Here is a 25,026-nt window from a genome sequence, read left to right as displayed (position 1 = left end):
AGCTCTTACATATAGGTCTGTGATCAATTTTGAGTTTTTTGTATGGTGAAAGGAGAAGGTCCAACTTCACTTTTTTTGCATGTAGATATCCTGTTGTCCCAGGAACTATTCTTTCCCCATTGAATTGTCTTGGCGCCCTTGTCAAAAATCAATTGACATAAATTGTGCACAGTTTAGGTCCAGAGAAGAGGTTTCTATCACTAGTTTTATATATGTTAATTTTTTAAATAAAATAATTGTGTTAATTTCCATTACAATTAAACATATATGTAGGAAAAAATGAATATTGGATGAAAAAAATAACAAAATGTAAAGTTATTTCAGGATGGTAGAATGATAAATAAATATTAATTTTCATGTTTATAATGTGTACTTTCTATATTAAAAATAAGCATGGTTTACTGTTAGAAAATATTTTAGAGGGATACACATAATTATACAACCTTTTAGAAGGTGGTGAAAGAAGAAAGAAAATTAGTTGAGTTTGAAATATTAACCTCATAAGTGTAACTCAAGTCTTGATTTAATCTCTAAGCATAGAAAAAAGTGTTTCTTTTCTAGATAATTCTCTCATGTGGTCTGATAAGACCACGCTGTCATATACACACTGGAGATCAGGAAGACCAGCTGTAAAAAATGACAAGTTTTTTGCTGGCTTGAATACTGATGGTTTCTGGGATATTCAAACCTTCAATGTTGTTGAAGACATACTTTACTTTCACCAGCACAGCATTCTGGCTTGCAAAATTGAAATGGGTAAGTATGCTAATGTAGGGTTTCTACTCCAGGGAAAGAGAATGTAAAGTCATTAGCTTCACTAGCGGGAATCATGCAGTTGTACTTTTTGAGTGGCTCCCTTGTATTCAGTCCTATGAGAGGCGCTGTAGACGTCACAGAGGAAGGAAAAGACACACTCCCTGGTGTCATGGTCTTGATCTCAAGGAATAAAATGTAGTTGGGGAGACAGCATTAAATGTTTATCACTGTTTTATGCAGGTTAGTCTTAGGTTATTTGGTACAGGCTTACATTTGTTGGGAAGTCAAAAGAGACCAATGAAAACAGGAATAATGAAAACAAAGAATGTACTGAGGAGGAGGAAAAACTTGGTTGGGCCTTGAAGGCTGGATAAGATTTCTATAAATAAGGAAGTGTGTTTGGGTAGAGTTTTGACATTACAGGCCGAAAGTGAATGTCTCTCAACCTTGCCTAATTCCTTAAATACGTGTATTTTTAAATGCATGTCAGTTTTTAAATTTTCACAGCTTAAAAACTGTTCCTATGGCCATTCTGCTCTAAGTCCTCTGCTAACATGGAGCCCATCACAGTTGCATCCAGGCCCATTTTCTCCCTTCACAGTCCTGCAGAATAACTTTCTGATGCACCATTTCCATCAACAATCTCCAGGGATTCCCTATTATTAATTGTTTTGAGTTCATGTAAGCTTTTGAGACATTTTAGAAACCAGAGTCTCTTCTAAAATTCTAGGCTTTCTCTCAGTCTCCATTTTTTTCCCCATTTTTGGTTCAGTAAGTATCTTTTCCTGTCACGCTGATCTCTTCACTGTCCCATGTACAGTGTATACCCATTCTCATTTGCACCTTTATTTATGGTTTTTTTTCCTGTCATGATGTCTTCTACCTTCTTTTTTCTTTCCTTTCTAAATAAAATTTTCATTTTAGAATAGTTTTATATTTACAGAAAAGTCACAGAGATACTACAGAGAATTCCCATATATACCATAACCAGTTTCCCCTGTTGTTGACATCTAACATTAGTATGGTACACTTGTCACAACAAATAAACCAATGTTGGTAAATTATTATTACCTAAAGTCCATACCTTGTTCAGATTTTCTTAGTTTTTACTTTATGTTGGTTTTCTGTTCAGGAATTCATCCAGGATACTGCGTTACACTTGGTCTTCATGTCTTCCTAGGTTCTTCTCAGCTGTGATAGTTTCTCAGATTTTCTTGCTTTTTTGGACAATTTCAAGGAGCACTGGTCATGTGTTTTGTAGAATGTCCCTCAGTTTGGGTTGGCTGATGTTTTTCTCATGATTAAACTGGGGTTATGGGTTTGGGGTTTAGGGAAAAAAACACAGAGGTAAAATGTCATTCTCATCACATCCTGTGAAGGGTATATTCTGTCAGCATGACTTACTTACCACTGTTCATTTTAACCTTGATCACCTGGGTCTAGGTAACGTTCATTAGCTTTCTCCACTGCAGAGTTACTCTTCTTCCCCCTTTCCATGTCATACTCTTTGTAAGGAAGTTACCATACTCAGTCCTTACTTGTGGAATGGAGAGTTATTCTCTATCTTCCTGAGGTGGGAAGTATCTATATAAGTTACTTGGAATTCTACACAGGAGATTTGTCTATTCTCTCCCGTTAAAAAAAATTTATTTCGTCATTTATTTATATCAGCACAGGCTCATGGTTATTTATTTTATACTTTGGGTTATAATCTAATAGACTATATTATTTAATATTTTGCTCAAATTGTTTCAGATTTGGCCATTGGTAGCTCTTTTACTTGGCTTCTGTGTCCTTTTGAAATACCATTATTGTGGTTTTGTTATTACTGTTGTTTGTTTTTAGCTGACTTTCTGGTTACCTTATTTCTTTTTGGTCCTAATTTCATCTAATCTAAAGTCTGGAGATCTAATTTATCAAGCAGGTTTTCTGACTCCCTTAATTCAGATGACTCTTTCTTTCTCTAGTCAGTCACACATATTTTAGTGGTTAATTGTTTTGCCCTCATTTCAGGTGGTGTTGTTTTCTGTGCCCAACTAATATGTGAGCTCCTTAAATAAAAGACAATGTTTATCCCTTTTTTTAATCACTCAGACAATTGTAATAGTTAAGAGCCTATTATATATGCTGTGGCTATAAGAGAAAGTATGCATTTGACCTCCCTTATTAATAAGAGGCCCAGTTTTATTTATTTTTTAAAGTATCTGATCAAGGCTATCCAAGGGTTCGGGGAGGAAGTTTTTTTTTTAAATATTGATTTATTGATTTATTTTTGGCTGTGTTGGGTCTTCGTTTCCGTGCCTGGGCTTTCTCTGGTTGTGGCAAGCGGGGGCCACTCTTCATCGCGGTGCGCGGGCCTCTCACTGTCGCGGCCTCTGTTGTTGTGGAGCACAGGCTCCAGATGCGCAGGCTCAGTAATTGTGGCTCACAGGCCCAGTTGCTCCGTGGCATGTGGGATCTTCCCAGACCAGGGCTCGAACCCGTGTCCCCTGCATTGGCAGGCAGATTCTCAACCACTGTGCCACCAGGGATGCCCCAGTTTTATTTAACTTTTGAAATGATTGCATGTCCAACCTTACCCAAAATATGTATTTTGAATAATTTAAATTTAATCACTAACATTTTTAATTTAAATATTACAGTTGACTACAAGGAAGACTATAATACTACTCTGCCACGGTTTATTCCACATGAAGGTGGTATTTATAATGTTATTCAAAAAAGGGTAACATGGTATGAAGCATTAAATACATGTTCTCAAAGTGGAGGTCATTTGGCAAGTGTTCATGACCAAAATGGCCAGCTTTTTCTGGAAGATATCGTAAAGCGCGATGGATTTCCACTATGGGTTGGGCTCTCAAGTCACGATGTAAGTCTTGTTTTGTTTTCCAGAAATTTTCCAAATATGTTAGAGGGCTGGAAATCTGAGCATAAGATATTAATTCAAAGTATAACATCAGATTAAGTCCTCGGATTACATTTGCATCCCATAGTGCTTTCTATCTTTTCACAACATAGAGCAAATGGAAAATTATATTTATAGAGTGATCTAGGCAAATGGCCAGGACTGCAGCTGCCCTGGGCACTGCCAAGCCATCCCAAGGGCTTAGTAGATTAATGTCTCAACGACACCCCTGTAACCTATTTGGGATAGACCAGTTGGAGAGCTGGTGAAAAGGGAATAGCACAGGATCAGAAAAACCTGAGTTCCAATACGAGTGGCAGGTCTTCTGTTTACATGTTGGGTGATCACAAGCAAGTTATTAAACCTTTGCAAGCTTATTTCCTCATCTGTAAAATTGGGGTGATAATGTTTTCCTTAATAGAGGATTATTAGCACAAAATTTGTACTGTATAAGGTGCCAAGTAAAACTCTTAACATTAGGACTAATAGATGTATATTTTCTCCCCACTTTCCCCCTAGAAATTAACACTAATTTGAAAATAATTTTCTGCAGGTAAACACATCTTTTGTACCACTATTCGAACCCTATTAATTAGTATATTCATGTACTGATAATGATGTCTAGTATACAAAAAATAGACATCCATTGAGATTAGAATTGAAGGCTTAATTTAACTAATCTTTAGAACAAAGTGGGGAAAATAAAAGGATGGCAAATTAGGATTATAGAATCGAGGACAAGTCAAAACTAATCTTCCCGTATGAGTTTCTTGGGAAGTATTTTTCTCTTCCAGACCCCTGCTGGTTGATGACTTCTGTAATATGAAAAAATCTAGCCAGAGACACAAACCACAAAACTATGAAACATAAAAGACAATATTTAGAATAATGTGAAGGTTGAGACTGTAAATCTGTAATTGTGACAAATGGAAGACATTTGCATGTCATCTAATTTCAAGTGTTATATAAACTCATCCTTTAAACAAAAAAAACAAATCTAGAGATATAGTAACCCTGTCTTTAACTTTAAAGTCCTATTTAAATTATGCCAGAGCAAATGTCTCAGATCAATGCATCAAAAATAAATCCCTGATTTTACAAGTAGGTCCAGATCTACAATACTTGTAAGCAAATAATTAACACTCCATCCCTGTATTTTTTATAGCATGCATGTTCTTCTTTTTTTTTTTAACATCTTTATTGGGGTATAATTGCTTTACAATGGTGTGTTAGTTTCTGCTTTATAACAAAGTGAATCAGTTATACATATACATATGTTCCCATATCTCTTCCCTCTTGCATCTCCCTCCCTCCCACCCTCCCTATCCCACCCCTCCAGGCGGTCACAAAGCACCGAGCTGATATCACTGTGCTATGCGGCTGCTTCCCACTAGCTATCTACCTTACGTTTGTTAGTGTATATATGTCCATGCCTCTCTCTCCATGCATGTTCTTCTTAATGTTCTTTTTGAAGTCATACATCTGAATTCAAGTTATCGCTATTATTCTTAACACAGGGAAGTGAATCAAGTTTTGAATGGTCTGATGGCAGTGCCTTTGACTACATCCCATGGAAAGATAAAAAATCTGCTGGAAATTGTGTTGTCTTGGATCCAAAAGGAATTTGGAAACATGAAAAATGCAACTCTGTTAAGGATGGTGCTATTTGTTATAAACCTACAAAATGTAAGACTTGATTTCAAATAACTGTATATTTACTGAAACGTGACATTTATTTTATGCACATGATTAAATACTCAAAGGAACTTTTTGTATATTTTAAATAAGGTTTATTCACAAGTCCTATCAAAATACTTTTGATACTTTGTGAAGAGAAACAAATATGATATGCCCATTCAGGGAATTTGTTCTCAAAGACTTTCAATTGTTCTGTCACTAGATGAGTTTTACTCTAGAATTTGTGAATTTTAATTTCACTTAGCAATGTTTTTCAAAGGCTGAGATGCTTCTTTTAAAAAAGGGTTCTACAGCATAGAAATTTGGGAAATACCTCTATGATTTACCATATTGATGGCTCTGAAAGTTTCTATAGTAAAGAGTTTCTATAGTAAAGAAATGTTTTGTGTAACTAAATGTTTTCCAAACATATAGGATCGTTAAAATCTAAGGAAAGAGCCCCTTCCATCAGGGACTGGACCTGGGGTCGTCCCTGGTGGGTGGAGTATGAATCATGATGAAGAGCACAAGAACCTACAACACAAGCTGCAGAGGCGCTCTGGGCAGGCCACGAGATGGTGGCCATGTGGTTATCTGAAGCTTCTGGTTCTCTCAGTGCTTACCATATTTTCTGTTCTGAAGAATCCTCAAGAGAAGATTTAACATTTGGAATTTCAATGGATTTAAGCAGAAGAAAATGTGAACACCTTATCTAGATATACGAGTGAATACAAGAAAAGGAGAATGATATAGAGAATGAGGAATAAAGACACAATCAAGAACTGACATCTTAGTTGTTAGGTATAGAAAATAAATTTAATCTTTTAGAAAAAACAATTGAAATACATGAGAAATATGATAAAGTATGTAGAAATGGAGAGGACATCTGTGTTAGAGAAACAGACTTTATAGGATAAAGGAGAATGAAAACAGCTCAAACACAAATTCAGTGATGTACTGGGTTGAATGGTGTTCCCCAAAATGCATGTCCACCCAGAACCTCAGAATGTGACCTTATTTAGAAATAGTCTTTACAGAGGTCGTTAGTTACGATGAGGTCATACTGGATTAGGATGGCCCCTAAATCCAGTGACTGGTGTTCTTATAAGAGGAGAGACTCAGACACACAGGAAGAAGGCCATTTGATAACAGAGGCAGAGATGGCAGTGATGCAGCTACAAGCCAAGGATTGCCAGCAACCACGAGAAGCTAGGAGAGAGGCATGAAACAGATCCTTCCTCAGAGCCTCTAGAAAGAACCAACCCTGCTAACACCTTATTTTCAGACTTGTAGTCTCCAGAACTATGAGAGAATAAATTTCTGTCGTTTTAAGTCAACAAGTTTGTGCTAATTGATTATGGCAGCCCTGGGAAACGAATACAAGTGCAAACTTATACTGGATCTTAAAAAGAAAATAACAAGTACTGGTGAGGATGTGGAGAAATTGGAACCCTTGTGCATTGCTGGTGGGAATGTGAAATGGTATGTAGCCACTGTAGAAAATGGTATGATGACTCCTCAAAAAATTTAACATAGAATTACTGTATGATCCAGCGATCCCACATCTGGGTATGTACCCAAAACAAGTGAAAACAGGGACTCGAACAGATATTTGTAAAACCATGTTCACAGCAGCACTATTCACAATAGCCAAAAGGTAGAAGCAACTCAAGTGTCCATTGATAGATGAATGGATAAGCAAAATGTGCTGTGTACATCCTGTGGAATATTGTTCAGCCTTAAAAAGAAAGGAAATTATGACACATAATGCAACATGGATGAACCTTGAAGACATTAACATTATGCTTAGTGAAATAAGCCAGTCACAAAAGGACAAATACTGTATGATTCCACTTATATGAGGTACATAGAGTTGCCAAATTCACAGGGACGTAAAGTAGAATGGTGGTTGCGGGGAGGAGGGAGGAATGAGGAGTTATTATTTAATGGGAACAAAGTTTCAATTTTGCAAGATGAAAAAATTTTGGAGGTGGATGGTGGTGATGTTTGCACAATAATGTGAATGTACTTAATGCCACTGAACGGTACAGTTAAAAATAGTTACAGTGGTAAATTTTATGTTGCGTGTATTTTACCCCTTTCAAAAAAGTTGAATCTTCTTGAGAGGAATATAACAAACTTACCACAGTGCAAGAGTTGGAAGCAAAACTTCATGAAGAACAGTGAGGAAAGAAAATGTATGCAGTCTAAAACAGCCCAGTTGCAGCCTGGACTAGAAACAAACAGACTTTGAAGATAAGGCATTTCCATATGTTCCCAGTGTAAGAAGAATTTTTTTTAAGCCAGCCCATTCATAAAAGTCCACTTGTCCTAGCCATGCATTGGTAGCCAATGTTCAACATGTTTTGCATCTAATGAAGCAACACACATTACTGCCTGTGCAATGAAGGAGTAGTCAGCTGTATATTTTTGGCAAAGAAACTATATTCACAATGTGGTAGAATCAAGAGCTTGCTAATACCGTCTTCCTCCTCCAGCAGCATTAATGAAGAATTGTCACAAGTCTTACACACTTTGCAGATGAATTTGCAGATGACCAAACGTCATCTGCAACTAGGAAACTTACCCAGGAGTAATCAATTGTCAAACTGAAGGAAGACTTAGAACACAAACTAGTGGCATTAGTGGGAAGTATGGAGGCAGAAGCCAATCAAATAACTAGATTTCAGAAAAGAACAAGCCCAGGTGGAGAAACAGAGGATAGAGAAGCAGAAGGAGGAATGGAGAGCCATCCTGAAGTCTCTTGATGAAGAAGGAAAGGACAGCAGCCATTCTTCTGGAATCACAGGGATCATAAATAAAAAGAATTCTACCAAACTGTGACAAGGATAAAAAAGCAGAAGAGGCCTTCAGTGACTGAAGGATATGCAGACCATACATAATGCATACAGAAAAATGGTTTGGGTTGAGATTACTGGCCATACGAGGTCAGATATTTGATTCAGATAATCTGTACCCCACCAACAGGATGCCAGCAATTTACTTTCCAGTTCTCATACTCTCTTCTGTTGGAATTAACAATGGTCTTAAGGGGTACAGGCTTCATTACACAGGCTTCTTGTGTTACACAGCACAATTAAAAATTAAAGAGTTTAAATGGAAACAAGGGGAATTGTTAAGAGCTGCGAAGCTACACTTCTTTTGTTTGAGACAGATTTTGCTGTGCTGATCTGTTGTGCTTTGTAAACAAATTACCAAATTTTCACTTGTGGGTGTGATTTTTTTTTTTTGTGGCAAGGTACAACTACGTTTTTATTATTACTATAAAAAGGAATCCAAAGAAATAAAGAATTTTAATTATTATTTCAAAGTAGTTACAGGTCTACCCAGGCTGTCTTTTCTTCTTCTCCTAGTCTGTCTTTCCAACTGTTTTTACTTTAGTCTAAATTCATCTTAGAGGGCTAAGTACTTTCCTTTGTATTCTCAGTTTTAAAAATGGTATCCCAAAAACTAACAAGAATGCAAGTGTGGGCTGTAGCTCTCTCCGATGTGTATTGAGTTGAATGCTTCTTACCCGCAGGAACCACAGTGTCAACCACAGTGTCAGTGACATTTAATGAGATTTTAAAAGTCAGTCATTTTTTTCTGTGCATTTTCACAGTTATGTCTAACATTTTTACAGCTAAAGAGGTGTCCTCTCATACATACTCATCAAGATGTCCAGCAGTAAAAGGGAATAAGTCACAGTGGATTCAGTACAGGGACCACTGTTACACATCTGATCAGGCATTGCACAGTTTCTCAGAAGCCAGACGGTTTTGTTCGGAGCTTGGTAAGTTAAAATGTGTTGACTTTCTTTGACTCAGTAATTTAATCATTGGAATTTTTCTTAACGAAACCCTTTAAAACAAAGATTATGTTTTTGAAAATATTTCTAAAGCACTCACTAATTATAATAGCATTATTACCCAATTGCCAAGTGGTGGGGAAATGGGTAAGTATTTTATGATATATGAGCTCAATGTAATATTGAAATAGCCATTAAAAATGATCAGTGTCAAAAAAAAAAAGATCACTGTCAGACCTAGGGACACATACAGACTGAAAGTGAGGGGATGGAAAAAGATATTCCATGCAAATGCAAATCAAAAGAAAGCTGAAGTAGCAATTCTCATATCAGACAAAATAGACTTTAAAATAAAGACTATTGCAAGAGACAAAGAAGGACACTACATAAGGATCAAGGGATTAATCCAAGAAGATATAACAATTATAAATATTTATGCACCCAACATAGGAGCACATCAATATATAAGGCAAATGCTAACAGCCATAAAAGGGGAAATCGACAGTAACACAATAATAGTAGGGGACATTAACACCCCACTTTCACCAATGGACAGATCATCCAAAATGAAAATAAATAAGGAAACACAAGCTTTAAATGACACATTAAACAAGATGGACTTAATTGATATTTGTAGGACATTCCATCCAAAAACAACAGAATACACTTTCTTCTCAAGTGCTCATGGAACATTCTCCAGGTTAGAGCATACCTTGGGTCACAAATCAAGCCTTGGTAAATTTAAGAAAATTGCAATCATATCAAGTATCTTTTCTGACCACAACGCTATGAGGCTAGATATCAATTACAGGAAGAAAGCTGTAAAAAATACAAACACATGGAGGCTAAACAATATGCTACTAAATAAAGAAGAGATCACTGAAGAAATCAAAGAGGAAATCAAAAAATACCTAGAAATACGTGACAATGAAAATATGACAGCCCAAAACCTACAGGATGAAGCAAAAGCATTTCTAAGAGGGAAGTTCATAGCAATACAGTCTTACCTCAAGAAGCAAAAAAAAATCTCAAATGAACAACCTAACCTTACACCTAAAGCAATTAGAGAAAGAAGAACAAAAAAACCCCAAAGGTAGCAGAAGGAAAGAAATCACAAAGATCAGATCAAAAATAAAAAGAAATGAAGGAAACAATAGCAAAGATTAATAAAACTAAAAGCTAGTTCTTTGAGAAGATAAACAAAATTGATAAAGCATTAGCCAGACTCATCAAGAAAAAAAGGGAGAAGACTCAAGTCAACAGAATTAGAACTGAAAAAGGAGAAGTAACAACTCACACTGCAGAAATACGAAGGATCATGAGAGATTACTACAAGCAACTACATGCCAATAAAATGTACAACCTGGAAGAAATGGACAAATTCCTGGAAAAGCACAAGCTTCCAAGACTGAACCAGGAAGAAATAGAAAATATAAACATACCAATCACAAGCAATGAAATTGAGACTGTGATTAAAAATCTTCCAACAAACAAAAGCCCAGGACCAGATGGCTTTACAGGCGAATTCTATCAAACATTTAGAAAAGAGCTAACACCTATCCTTCTCAAACTCTTCCAAAATATAGCAGAGGGAAGAACATTCCCAAACTCATTCTACGAGGCCACCATCACCCTGATACCAAAACCAGACAAAGATGACACAAAAAAAGAAAACTACAGGCCAATATCACTGATGAACATTGATGCAAAAATCCTCAACAAAATACTAGCAAACAGAATCCAACAGCACATTAAAAGGATCATACACCATGATCAAGTGGGGTTTATCCCAGGAATGCAAAGATTCTTCAGTATATGCAAATCAATCAATGTGATACATCATATTAACAAATTGAAGGAGAAAAACCATATGATCATCTCAATTGATGCAGAAAAAGCTTTTGACAAAATTCACCCATTTATGATAAAGGCTCTCCAGAAAGTAGGCATAGAGGGAAGCTACCTTAACATATATGACATAAAGGCCATATATGACAAACCCACAGCCAACATCATTTTCAGTGGTGAAAAACTGAAAACACTTCCTCTAAGATCAGGAACAAGACAAGGCTGCCCACTCTCACCACTGTTATTCAACATAGTTTTGGAAGTTTTAGCCATGGCAATCAGGAAGAAAAAGAAATAAAAGGAATCCAAATCAGAAAAGAAGAAGTAAAGCTGTCACTGTTTGCATATGACATGATACTATACATAGAGAATCCTAAAGATGCTACCAGAAAAGTACTAGAGCTAATCAATGAATTTGGTAAAGTAGCAGGATACAAAATTAATGCACAGAAATCTCTTGCATTCCTATACACTAATGATGAAAATTCTGAAAGTGAAATTAAATTAATTTACCATTGCAACAAAAAGAATAAAATACCTAGGAATAAACCTACCTAAGGAGACAAAAGACCTGTATGCAGAAAATTATAAGACACTGATGAAAGAAATTAAAGATGATACAAATAGATGGAGAGATATACCATGTTCTTGGATTGGAAGAGTCAACATTGTGAAAATGACTATACTACCCAAAGCAATCTACAGATTCAGTGCAATCCCTATCAAACTACCAATGGCATTTTTCACAGAAGTAGAACAAAAAATTCACAATTTGTATGGAAACACAAAAGACCCCAAATAGCCAAAGGAATCCTGAAAAAGAAAAATGGAGCTGGAGGAATCAGGCTCCCAGACTTCAGACTATACTACAAAGCTACAATAATCAAGACAGTATGGTACTGGCACAAAAAAGAAATATAGATCAATGCAATAGGATAGAAAACCCAGAGATAAACCCACGCACATATGGTCACCTTATTTTTTTATAAAGGAGGCAAGAATATACAATGGAGAAAAGACAGCCTGTTCAACAAGTGGTGCTGGGAAAACTGGACAGCTACATGTCAAAGAATGAAATTAGAACACTCCCTAACACCATACACAAAAATAAACTCAAAATGGATTAAAAACCTAAATGTAAGACCTGACACTATAAAACTCTTAGAGGAAAACATAGGCAGAACACTCTATGACATAAATCACAGCAAGATCCTTTTTGACCCACCTCTGAGAGAAATGGAAATTAAAACAAAAATAAACAAATGGAACCTAATGAAACTTAAAAGCTTTTGCACAGCAAAGGAAACCATAAACGAGACGAAAAGACAACCCTTAAAATGGGAGAAAATATTTGCAAACGAAGCAACTGACAAAGGATTAATCTCCAAAATATACAAGCAGCTCATGCAGCTCAATATCAAAAAAGCAAACAACCCAATCCAAAAATGGGCAGAAGACCTAAATAGACATTTCCCCAAAGAAGATAATCAGATTGCCAACAAACACATGAAAGGATGCTCAATATCACTAATCATTAGAGAAATGCAAATGAAAACTACAATGAGGTATCACCTCACACTGGTCAAAAAGTCTACAAACAATGCTGGAGAGGGTGTGGAGTAAAGGGAACCCTGTTGCACTGTTGGTGGGAATGTATATTGATACAGCACTATGGAGAACAATATGGAGGTTCCTTAAAAAACTAAAAATATTGCTACCATATGACCCAGCAAGCCCACTACTGGGCATATACACTGAGAAAACCATAATTCAAAAAGACTCATGTACCGCAGTGTTCACTGCAGCTCTATTTGCAATAGCCAGGACATGGAAGCAACCTAAGTCTCCACTGACAGATGAATGTATAAAGAAGATGTGGCATATATATACAATGGAATATTACTCAGCCATAAAAGGAAACAAAATTGAGTTATTTGTAGTGAGGTGGATGGACCTAGAGTCTGTGAAACAGAGTGAAGTAAGTCAGAGAAAAGCAAATACCGTATGCTAACACACATATATGGAATCTAAAAAAAAAATGGTCTGACGAACCTAGGGTCAGGACAGGAATAAAGACGCAGATGTAGAGAATGGACTTGAGGACCCTGGGAAGGGGGAAGGGTAAGCTGAGATGAGGTGAGAGAGTAATATTGACATAAATACACTACCAAATGTAAAATAGATAGCTAGCGGGAAGCAGCCGCATAGCACAGGGAGATCAGCTCGGTGCTTTGTGACCTCCTAGAGGGGTCGGATAGGGAGGGTGGGAGGGAGACGCAAGAGGGAGGGTATATACGTATGCATATAGCTGATTCACTTTGTTATACAGCAGAAACTAACACAACATTGCAAAGCAATTATGCTCCAATAAAGATGTTAAAAAAAAAAATGATCGGGCTTCCCTGGTGGCGCAGTGGTTGAGAGTCTGCCTGCCAATGCAGGGGACACAGGTTCGTGCCCTGGTCCAGGAAGATCCCACATGCTGTGGAGCGGCTGGGCCCGTGAGCCATGGCCGCTGAGCCTGCGCGTCCGGAGCCTGTGCTCCTCAACAGGAGAGGCCAGAACAGTGAGAGACCCGTGTACTGCAAAAACAAACAAACATACAAACAAAACAAAACCAAAAAAATTGCTAAGTAAACTAATATGTGAAAATACTGACAAATGAAACTGTTTTAAATATAGCTAGATATGCTTAAATGAAAGGATTAAGAAGCTGATTTTTTGTAAAGTTGGTTAAGTAGTAAATGCAAAATTGTAGATTTTTCATTACCTAGTCATTAATAAGTAAGCTTAGCCTGACCAGGGTAACAAAGTCTAAGAAGTATGGGTTGTTCATCCATTCTGCAAAAGGGATGGCCCACACCTCTGAACACTATAAGGGACAGGACTTTTTGTCTTCAGATTTAACTAAAATGAAAGAGCAGCAATGATTGGCTCCCTCCCATGAGAAACTTGGCGGGTAGTCAAACTGTGAAATGACTTCTAGGGAGACCACCTAGAGTATTTCAAGTACCTGCATCCTTGGGTCTCAGTTTAAGCAGGCAGATGACATTTATCTTATTTATTTTACTAACTTGTGGAGACACTTTACTGATTTAAAAATCTCCTTGTTACTGCTTAACTACATGATGGAAACTTTTGTGTGGGAACTGTTGTGTGTTATACATGTTACACGTGATAGGAACTATTTTGAGCTCTATATACATGTTCTGAAAGTCAGAAGCCTTTTGCTCCTAAAGGAGAAAAAAAGGTTTACTGTCATTGTAGTGTAGGGTTTAAGCACTTAAGTCTTGGAGACAGGTCTGGGTTCAAATCCCAGCTTCCATACTAACTAAGCTGAATGATATTGTGGAAGCTACGTAATTGTTTCTCTTTCTCCTCTGAACAATGAGAATGAAAATAGTACTCACTTCAAAGTTTGGGTAAAGGTTGGGTTGTTATAGGAATGAATGAAATGGGATAATGTGTGCTAATTTATCACAGAGCTCTGCAAATGGAGAGCATTCGTAACTACTCTTATCATTAGAAAGATTGAGATTGACTTTCTATTTCTAAAGCTGTCTAGCTATGAAAGTCTGACAAACTTCCTTAATCTTCTTGCCCCTCCATTTCTACATCTGTAAAATAGTGATAATACCTTTTCTACAGGATTACGTAGTATTAAACAAGGTAAAGTACCTGCACACTGTGGTGATCTGTAGAGGAGAAAAGCCTTTCCTTTGCCCTTCTTTAAATACTTCACACCACAAAAGAAATGCTTTAGTTCAAGTATGGGTAAGCTTGTTTGGGTTGAAGACTATTTGATTCCATTTAGGATGGATTTCCAAGTCTAGTTATTATTTTGTTTCTATCCGTTGCCTGATGCTGGTGATAGCACTGTTATCTCTGTGGGTTTAGGGCAACCTCTCAAACTTCAAGAATACTCACTCATTCAGTGCCATACTATATTTAGGAACTTACAATGGATGACCAAGTACTCTTATGTATAAAATAATATTAAAAGGAAGGCCAATGCTCTCTGACATCCCAAACCTATTTGCTTTCATTTTAACAGAAGCAAAGTTAAAGCTGAGTTATTATACAGAACTGGTTGTTGAGGAGAGAGTATTGAAAGTCTATAGGGGAGCACAGACTTCTACCATTACATACCCCATTCTTATGACTTGCTGTTTATACAGAAAGGTCTCACTGGTTACGTAGTTCCAAGATCCAAAAATATTACCAGGTAAACATTTTGAGGAAATGTAAAATTTCTATATGCAAAGTTTCAATCTAGAACATTACTAACTTTTTTAGAAGCTATTAATGTTATATTTTTAAAAATCTGAAATAAATATCAGATTTTAAGAACATTCCATGTCAAGTTTGAATATCTTCGTGATCTTGATCATGATAGTTTTTTTCAAATGGCTGGTTGAGAATAAACCGCTTCCCTAGTTTGCATAAAGCTAATTGGTTTGGGGTTTGTTTTCCTTCAACAGATCATTCTGCAACTATCGTTACCATAAAGGATGAAGATGAGAATAAATTTGTGAGCAGACTGATGAGGGAAAATAATAACATCACCATGAGAGTTTGGCTTGGATTATCTCAACTTTCTGCCGGTAAATGACATATCTGTATGTACAGTGTGCAAAGAGAGTTCTAACTTGTCCTAAATACCAAGTCAGCCTCACTAAAGAATGTCAAGTGGTGGCTAATTCGAATGCTTCTTGGTGATGAATAAACTAGATCTGCTGTTTTAGAGGCTCATAAACTCCTAATGAATAAACAGGTGACATTAGTAATGATGGAAACACTAATGAAATAGAAAATCAGGTTAACTCAACTGGAATTGTTTTAGAGGCTTAAGATACTTGGGTCAACAGAATTTGTTTTTCTCCTGTGGCAATATCTGTGTCCCTCGTGTCCCCCACCAGGAACCCTTAGATTTCTAGTGTCTATCACACAGTGTTTTTGTAGCTTTTAACTGTTATTCAGAAGTTCTCTTCCTGTTGTTCCCTTCCCTCTTGGAACGTTTTTTACCATAGAGCTAAATTAAGTATTTTGTTTGTTTGTTTTTGTTTGTTTGGTTGGTTTTTTTTTTTTTTCTGTACGCAGGCCTCTCACTGTTGTGGCCTCTCCCGTTGCGGAGCACAGGCTCCGGACGTGCAGGCTCAGGGGCCATGGCTCACGGGCCTAGCCGCTCCACGGCATGTGGGATCTTCCCGGACCGGGGCACGAACCCGTGTCCCCTGCATTGACAGGTGGACTCTCAACCACTGCACCACCAGGGAAGCCCTAAATTAAGTCTTAATGGTGATTTTTTTTTCATACTAGCTTAGTAAAATGGCAGAAATTTGGTTCAAAAAGGTTTGTGGAAGAGTTTTTCAATAAGGCGTAATAGATAGAGGGTTTCAATGCACTTGGAATTGGTAAAGAATGAAGAGTACAAATTTGATAGAAGAATAGGAAGTCTGCTTCACATTTTATGCAAATTTGAATTCTAAATAATTAAAATGTGAATTCCAAAATATTAAGTATGTGTCAAAAAGTCAGTGAATTCAAAGTTGGCCATCTAAATGAATTATAAATTGTGTTTATACTATCACCACAAGGTGGTGCAACCTCAGCTGGAAAGCAAAAATGGAGTCATGGTGAGGAGGCCTTCTTGGACCCCGCTGTACCTTTCCTCGCCCAACAGCACACTGGGAATGATTTTTAATGGGGGAGGGGGGCGGAGAGCAAGAGAAAAGGGATACAGGTCTTTAGAAGTCTATCCGTCACACAGTAAATGTACAGGCATTCTGCACTTTAATCAAAGCACCATATTCTACATCAGTGCTGTCTAACAGAACTTTCTGCAAAGATGAAATTGTTCTATATCTTCTCTGTCCAACGTAGTAATCACTAGCCATATATGGCTATTGAACACTTGAAATGTGGCAAGTGCAGGTGATGGACTGATTTTAATTTTTTCACTTTCAATAAATTTCATTTTAAAATAGTGGCACAGCACAGTTCTAAGGAAATAAATTATATGAGCCATGCACCTTTTAACCTTAGTAATTTAGTTGCAATAAACATAGTTATACTTAATTTCTTTCTTTAGATCAGTCCTGGAATTGGTTAGATGGATCAAAAGTGACATTTGTCAAATGGGCAAATAAATTTAAGAGTGGCAGTGGACAATGTAGCATTTTGTTAGCTTCAAATGAAACTTGGATAAAAGTTGAATGTTCACGTGGCTATGGAAGAGTTGTCTGCAGAGCTCCCTTGGGTAAGTATGTAACCTGTCCTTAAGGAACACTTTGCAAAATAGGTCAGGAAATAATTGTACAATTCAGTTATGTGCAAAGTTTTGTACTTTGTCCTAAAGTACTTAGTCCTTAGAGTATATCCAAACAATCTTAACTCATAGATTCTTTTCCTCAGAAAAATAGATAGATTACAAATTACAGTAAATGCAAAAGATGTCTAGGACTCCCAGAGGAAAGTGCTAAACTGTCCAAACTTTGTATATTCTTTCCTAAGAAAAATGGAAGCTGCCAGAGTATTAGGGAGGTTGTTTCTATGAAAATGTTAAGATGTATTTTATTCCATAGTTCAAACATGTAAAAACTCAAAGGTCTAATTCTGCAGTGTGTTTCCTTTCTCCTCATTCCCATACAACTCATAATTAAGAACAATGCAAAACTATTTAATTACTTAAAATGTCCTGAGTATCTATAGGAAATCATAACTTGAACTTCCATTTCATCATAACTGATACATAAAATAACCACAAAAATCTTAATAAGCTCTAAAATTTTCACATCAACATTTTTAAAGATTAGCATAAAATGTTCAGTTTGGTGTACAAATATTAAAAATAAAACCCTAATTCTAGGTGACCAGTATCTATATATTTATGCATTGATTCAGCAAATATTTAGATTATCTGTTTTATGTGTGGAGCTGTTACCCATGTACAAGACAGATAAGATTCCTTTTCTCACAGAGCTTACAATCTAATAGGGGAAGACATAATAAGTAACCAAGCAGGTCTATTTTTAAAAGAGAGGAAAATATCAAATAGTTATAAACTCTATATAATGGAGACTAGGAGGTTGACTACTCTAGATCAGGTTATCAGAGAAGACATCTTAGAGCAGGAGATATTGAAGCTGAGATCGGAAAGGCCTTGGGAACCAGGGTAGGAGTCATAGCAGGCAGAGGTGCCAGCTGGAGCAGAGAGCCTGAGACAGAACAACCTGCTGTGGCCTCAGGGAAGAGCTGCCAAGTAGACAGGTGCCAGACACTTAGGGCTTTGGAATCCCGAGTCAAGAGTTCAGGTTCCATTCTGAGTGGAATGGAGAGTGACTAAAAGATTTGGGGGGGAGCAGGGTTAGAGTGGTATAAACCAAGAGTTCTGTTTTGGCATTTTGAACTATCCATGTGGAGATGAGCTATCCACATGGCATGTGCGGTGTGTGCCTTTGGACGTAGGAGAGAGAAGGGAGGTCAGCATAGAGACGGTATTAAAGCCATGGGAAAAAATGAGTCCATCTCGACAGCATGTAGACAGGGGCCTGGGACAGTGTTTGAAATTGAATAGCAAGGAGCTAAATGAGGTCATCCTAAAGGCTTAAATTCCTTTAAAGCAAATAATACTTTATTTGGCACTAGGTAAGTCAAACACAAACATTTACAACTTTTAGCAATTTGCTATCAAAGTAAGGTAATATACTGGGAATGATGGTCTCAGAGATGATGGGAAGGGAAGTGAGAATAATGATAGCACTTTAATTTCTTTGGAAGAAAATTGCTATAGCAATGAAGAGGATTTGAATGAAAAGAGTTAAATTGGAAACGAAAGCTCTTAAGTATCTGATGATGAATTTGAATTGTGTTCACACTATGAAACAATCAGGTAGTTATTGTATCTAATTTGTACAGTGTTTACATATGTGACATAGAGCCTAATGTATAAAATCAATAATAATCACGTTTATATTCTCTCCTCCACTGTCAAACCTTTCCCTGTTCTAGGCCCTGATTACAGAGGAATGGGTATCACATTTGCTGTGCTAAGTTTCTTAGCTCTCATCAGCGGATTGATCTGGTTCCTTTTCCAAAGGAACCGTTTGCACTGGGTGGGCTTCTCTTCAGTTCGGTATCAACAAGGAGTCAATGAAGATGAAATTATGCTTCCTTCTTTCCATGACTAAACTCTTCTAAAGGTTTGCTAATTTGCACTGATGGTTTAGGAAAAATGGGCCATTTAAAATTTTCCCAATGTCAGTATTTACTCTGTTTCAACGTAGAAGTCTTAAGTACTTTTTCTTTTTTTGTTTAATTGCTATCCTGGTATCTACAATTACACAATTACCCACAAATGCCATGTTTATAACTACTTAATAGAATGAAAAGGAACCAAAGCTGGAACTAAAGTCCAAATTGTTCATAAGGTAATGTTTAATGTGCATTTCTCTCTGTAAGAATGTGGTTGGTAATAAGGATATGTATATTTTAATGGTATTTTAACACAACGTCTTAGGAAATCAAAACTGGCATATTACTAGGTCACAGATCTACCTTTTAAGAACATCCGAGCCAAATGCAAAATTAGTACCTCAAGGTAAAAACACAACTGTAAATAATGTCAACATTGTTTTAAAATAGTCATTTGTAGCATTTGGGGGAAATTATTGAGCAATGAAACATGTAAACAGCAAAATGGTGCCTCTTGGCAAGAGTTTCTTATACTATTCCAAAGATATTTCACACCAAAATTATTTAAATGCAAATGTTTTGTTCTGGTCATAGTTTTCTTTAAAAAAAAGACTTTAAAAAAAGATTTAGTACTTAACATTTTTCTGAAATGTGTTTTTTTGTTTTAGGTACAACATATAACTGTTTTCTTTTTAAAGGGAATCAGCTAAGTATAAGATTTTTTGAAAATTTCACAATTAATATACTTATATAGTATGGCAACTTCTGACTAAGAAATTTTTATTACTTTGTTGCCTTTTTACATAAGCTAAAGAGAAAAGAGGCCTGTGAAGGTAACGGTGTATCTCACATTTGTAAAAATGAAAATTTTACCATGAAACTAAACCTTGTGATTACTACTAAAATATTTAAAATTAGGAATGGTTTAGGAAACAGTCTTGTGGTTATCGTTTAGAATTTTACCACCTAGAATATTTTCTTAATAATAGCTTCTACTGCATATGATGAATGTTCTATTCAGTGTTTAACTTATACTTGTACTTTAGAATATTTTTGTATAAAATCCACAGATTTATTTTAAAATTTAGAGTGTTTATACTGTGATAACATTGTAAATAAATTTCTAAGACAACGTTAGTATAGTCTAAAACTCTATAGTACAGTTGTCCTGAACTATTTTTTACTGAATTTGTTAAAGTAATTCTCTTGCTCTATGATCTGTACAATTTTAGTTGTTAAGACTTTCTTCAAAGAACTAAACAAACTGGATGCAAAAAGTACAGGTATATGTAGTAGTGATGCCATAATAAAGTCATTTTATTTTTTAAGTAAAAGTGTTGTTGATCCTTGTTGGGGAAAAAATATCTCTAGATTGGGCTTTATTATGTTAGGCATATAGCATGACAAGAAATAAAGTGTCCAGCTATTGTAAAGCAAGGCATCCTTAAGATTTTGTGTGCATTTTTAAAAGAATAAACGTAATCATCCCTACATCTCTGAATGTTTGATTTTAGGCTCTTTTTTCGATTCCTCTGACTCAGCGTTTCTTTAAACTACTGGATCAGCAGGGATTCCACCTATGATCCACTTGCTTCTCGTTCTGTGTGCTCCCTTCAGGAGATCCAGTACACCACCTCCCACCCCACGACATTCATCAACCACTTCTAAGTCAGTAGTTCAAATATCTAGTTTATGTTTCTAACTCCCACTGAACAATCTCCATGAAAGTCCTTCTCAACACGATCAGAACTGCCTGTATTGTGTTCCCTTCCTCATTTCCCCTGTTCCAAATGTCTCAGAGGAACTGAAGACAACTTTTTCCGATCTTCCTAACTAATCCAACACCCACATGTGGTCTGACAAAATTGATATTTCAAAACCAGGCACCTAAAAAAGCAGGCAAATACACCCAATGATCAGGTATAGGGGACAAATTTAGAAGTGCTACCAATGACTATCCTCTCACAGCATGTTCCCTTCCCTGATCCCAGGCCAAGATGTTTCGTTATCTGGGAGATCTCCTCTGCAAATAGTGTTGGCAACCCCCAGTCCTGACCCCTCTGCTGAGTTGAATCTAGGGAAAGCCAGAGATTCAGGTTCCTTTCTCTTAGGTTCATTTAATCCTAAAGACCTCTTGGAGAAACAAAGACCTAATTGTTAGGTCTTTGCTCAACAACTTTTTATCTAAAAAGACAAATTTTAACTATATATATCAAAGACTTTTTTTTTAATTAGACCTCATGATCTGTACAAAGTTAACTCTGATTTCCTGTATAATCTAAATTCAGACATTTTCACAATATTACATCTCAACAACTTTAGTATACACCTATTTCTCTTTTTTCCCAAGCTAACTTAATCACAAGCAGAATTTGAGACTTTTTTCTATTCTTCCAAACAGTTCTTCTTCTTATATTCTCCTTGAATTAATATGAAGACAATATACCCCTTGTTTCCCAAGCTAGAAACTCAGAAATCATCCTTAAATTCTCTCTTTCTCATCTCTCTAATCCAACAATTCTGTCAGTTTTTTCCCACACTTCTCATGAACTGGTTATCTCCATTGCCAGCTGTCTTAATTCAGACCTCTATCCTTTTTTGCTTCCTGGATTATCTGCACGAGGCTTTTCACTGGTCTTCCTCATCAGCCTTTCCTCTTCATCCCATTTTTCCTGTTCCTGGGCCTAGGGGACCTGAAGTTCACAGAGGAGGACTCCTCCTCTGTTTTGGTCTAAAGTTATCTAGGCCTAACTTATCTCACAACAAGGGAGCTCAGCAGTGCCCAGCCCAGGACCCTCCCCAGGGACCTTATGTGGGTTGATGTCAGTCCTGAGAAGTCCTAAGAGGGTATCTGGTTCCCTGGCCAAATACCCTCTTAATACAATGTAGGGTCAAGTCAATATTGCTCCAATTGCTAAACAACAAAGAGCCAAAGTCAGATAAAACTGGAATCCAGGAATCAGGAAAACATTGGTGATTTTAACCAATGGAAATGCAGGAGATCACCAGAATCCAGATGGGAGTGAGCTGAAAAATGAAAGGGAAATTAGGAAATAGAGAACATGAAATCTTGAGAAGTATGTAGAGATGGGCCATACCTAGAGAGAGGAGGAGGGTTGAAGAAGATTTTTTCCCAAAGGAGAACAGAAAGAGATTCACACGTTGAGAAGCTTAGAGGAAAGAAAACAAAACACATCAAAAACTAAAAATGATGGACAGTAGTTGATGATGCCGGGGAGAGATGGGGCATCATTAATGGAAGAAAATCTTGGAGCAGTTGGGATGAGAGGCGCAGTTCTAAACCCACATAAAGAGGAACTAGGTTTGGATGGGATGGGAGGAAGCATGCATTCCTCTCTGAGGACAAAAGAGAAAGACCTGTGTGAAAGGGAAGGGGAGAGCAGATAAGTCTTTGAAGATGTTTGTCTACACCTGATGGCCCCTATTTTCCTACTGAGTAGAAGGTGAGGTTTTCTGCCGAGAAAGACAAGTATCAAATGGGGTTTCAGCTTGAAGAGCATAATAAAAAAATTGAAATATTCTATGTGGGGAATGAGAGAGGATAATGACCAAGACAAAATGAAAAGACTGCAGAAGAGGCTTACTGGGCCCAGATGAAATTAAAAGCCATATATTAGTAGAGGCAAGCATCAAGAGGATTAATAGATTTCCTCTACCTGCCCTCAGCTACTTCACTAGAATTGAGGGAAAGGAGACTATGAAGAAGAAAGAAGAGACCCCATCCTCAAAAAATTAAAAACAGAACTACCATGTGATCCAGTAATCCCACTTCTGGGTGTATATCCAAAGGAAATGGAAATAGGATCTTGAAGAGATAACTGCACTCCCATGTGCATTGCAGCATTATTCACAATAGCCAAGGTATGGAAACAACCTAAGTATCCATCAATGGATGAATGGATAAAGAAGATGTGATACACACACACGACTATTATTTAGCCATGAGAGAGAAAGAAATTCTGCCATTTTCAACAATATTGGTGAATCTGGAGGGCATTATACTAAGTGAAGTAAGTCAGACAAAGAAAGATAAATATGTATGATATCACTCACATGTGGAATCTAAAAGAGCCAAACTCATAGAAACAGCAGAATGGTGGTTACCAGAGGTGGGAGTAGGGGAAAAGGGGGGATGTGGTTTAAGGGTACAAACTTCCACTTATAAGATGAATAAGTTCTGAGGAATATACAGCATGGTGATTATAGTTAACAATACTGTGTAATATAGTTAAAAGTTGCTAAGAGAGTAGATATTAAATGTTCTCATCACAAGAAAGAAATGGTAATTATGTGACAAGATGGAACGCTATGGTGGTAATCCTTTTGCAATATACATCAAATCAACACACTGTGCACCTTAAATTTACAAAATGTTATATGTCAATTATATTTCAAAATATTTCAATACAGCTGGAAGTTAAAAAAATTTTTTTTAATTTGGAAAAAGAGGGAAAAAAGGAAGAGACCCCAGGAGTCAGAGTTGGCCAGGTGGATGCAACAGAGAAACAAGGGAGGGTATGGTATCCAGGCTGGATGAAGAAGGGAGAAATAAAAGGCCAGGAAAAATGAAGTCAAGGGATTGGAGTCTGGAATGAGGTCAAAGAGAAGTGAAAGAGAAGGAAAAATAAAAGGTATGAGGTGTGACTGGAAAGTAGAACATCATAGTGAGAGATTTTGATGAAATAGTGTATTATTCCATGCAGACGTGGTTAAGTAGTCTGTTTTGTCATATTAGCATAAAAAATGAGGAAGTATGCATCAGAGTTAACAGTGGGGAAAATATGCCTTCCCTTAGTTCAAATGACTTAAAAATAAAAGACAGCTGAAAAGGGTTATTTGCCTAAATGGTGTTGATTCATTAAGGTTCTACTTCTATTGTAAATCTAACCATTATTTGACAATTAGTTTTCATGCAAAGTAATCCAGATTGATACAATATGCTTTGGTGCCCGAGGCGGGGGGTGGAGATGACTTTTCCAAATACATGACTGCATAGAGCTGTTCATTTTACTTGTGTAGTTAGCAGGACAGAAGTGTCCAGAATCAGGATGTTTTCGTATTTAATAAACATTGTGTACATTTGGAAGGATTTGCTTTGGATTTGGGTTTAGTATATAAACCCGTTATTGACAGTCTGAGAGGAATGATGGAAATAAATAAGTTGAGCAAGACATTGATACTTTGGCAAGAGAGACTGAACCTGGAGAGGGTGGGAGAGTCCAGCAGAAGACCTGGGCTCTGGTTCATTTTTTGGCATTCACTGTGTGCCTGTGGCTAAGTGATATCCCTTCTCTGGACCTCAGTTTCCTTATCAGTAAATGAAGATGGCCCCTACCACCTCTAACATTCTGTGACTCTCCTTATAGACCCCTTTGGTCAGATAGATTTCCTTGGTGCAATCACTCCATTTCCGACTGGACTATTAGAGAAATGGAAAGGGTTAGAAAGGATTGGAAAAGGTTAGACTTGATCTTTTAGAATAGACTTTAATTTTTGAGCAGTCTTAGGTTAAAAAACGAGCAGAAAGTACAGAGAGTTCCCATATACCTCCTTATCCCTCGCCATGTTTCCCTATTATTAGCATCTTGCATTAGTGTGGGACATTTGGTAAAACTGATGATCCAGTATGGATACATTATTATTAACTAAAGTCCGTAGTTTACATTAGGATTCATCTTTATGTTGTATATTCTATGGGTTTTGACAAATGTATAATGATATGTGTCTACCATTATAGTATCTTACAGAACAGTTTCACTGCCCTGATAGTTCTCTGTGCTCCACCTATTCATGGCTCCCTTCCCACCTCCCCCAACCC

General features: G+C 36.9%; 1 protein-coding gene across 6 annotated transcripts in view; it reads left to right on the top strand.

Annotated features, from left to right (window-relative positions):
* The window catches only part of LOC307187647 (CD302 antigen), a 128,857-nt gene that overhangs the window by 75,100 nt on the left and 28,731 nt on the right, over nt 1-25,026 (top strand). For 3 of the 6 annotated variants that reach the window (XM_079924020.1, XM_079924017.1, XM_079924016.1), the window contains 7 exons: nt 562-756; nt 3,399-3,625; nt 5,179-5,347; nt 8,982-9,131; nt 15,476-15,598; nt 17,086-17,253; nt 19,005-20,917. In XM_079924020.1, the coding sequence (XP_079780146.1) occupies nt 562-756; nt 3,399-3,625; nt 5,179-5,347; nt 8,982-9,131; nt 15,476-15,598; nt 17,086-17,253; nt 19,005-19,183 (1,211 nt within the window). In that variant the 3' untranslated portion in view covers nt 19,184-20,917. Of the gene's footprint in view, nt 1-561; nt 757-3,398; nt 3,626-5,178; nt 5,348-8,981; nt 9,132-15,475; nt 15,599-17,085; nt 17,254-19,004; nt 20,918-25,026 lie in introns of those variants that run through there. The other 3 variants (XM_079924023.1, XM_079924019.1, XM_079924018.1) reach the window with 3 other exon arrangements.

Source organism: Stenella coeruleoalba, assembly GCF_951394435.1.
Source record: "Stenella coeruleoalba genome assembly, chromosome: 6".
NCBI classification, from domain to species: domain Eukaryota; kingdom Metazoa; phylum Chordata; class Mammalia; order Artiodactyla; family Delphinidae; genus Stenella; species Stenella coeruleoalba.
The sequence above is the reverse complement of the archived record's forward strand: the minus strand, read 5'-3'. Positions and strand labels throughout refer to the sequence as shown.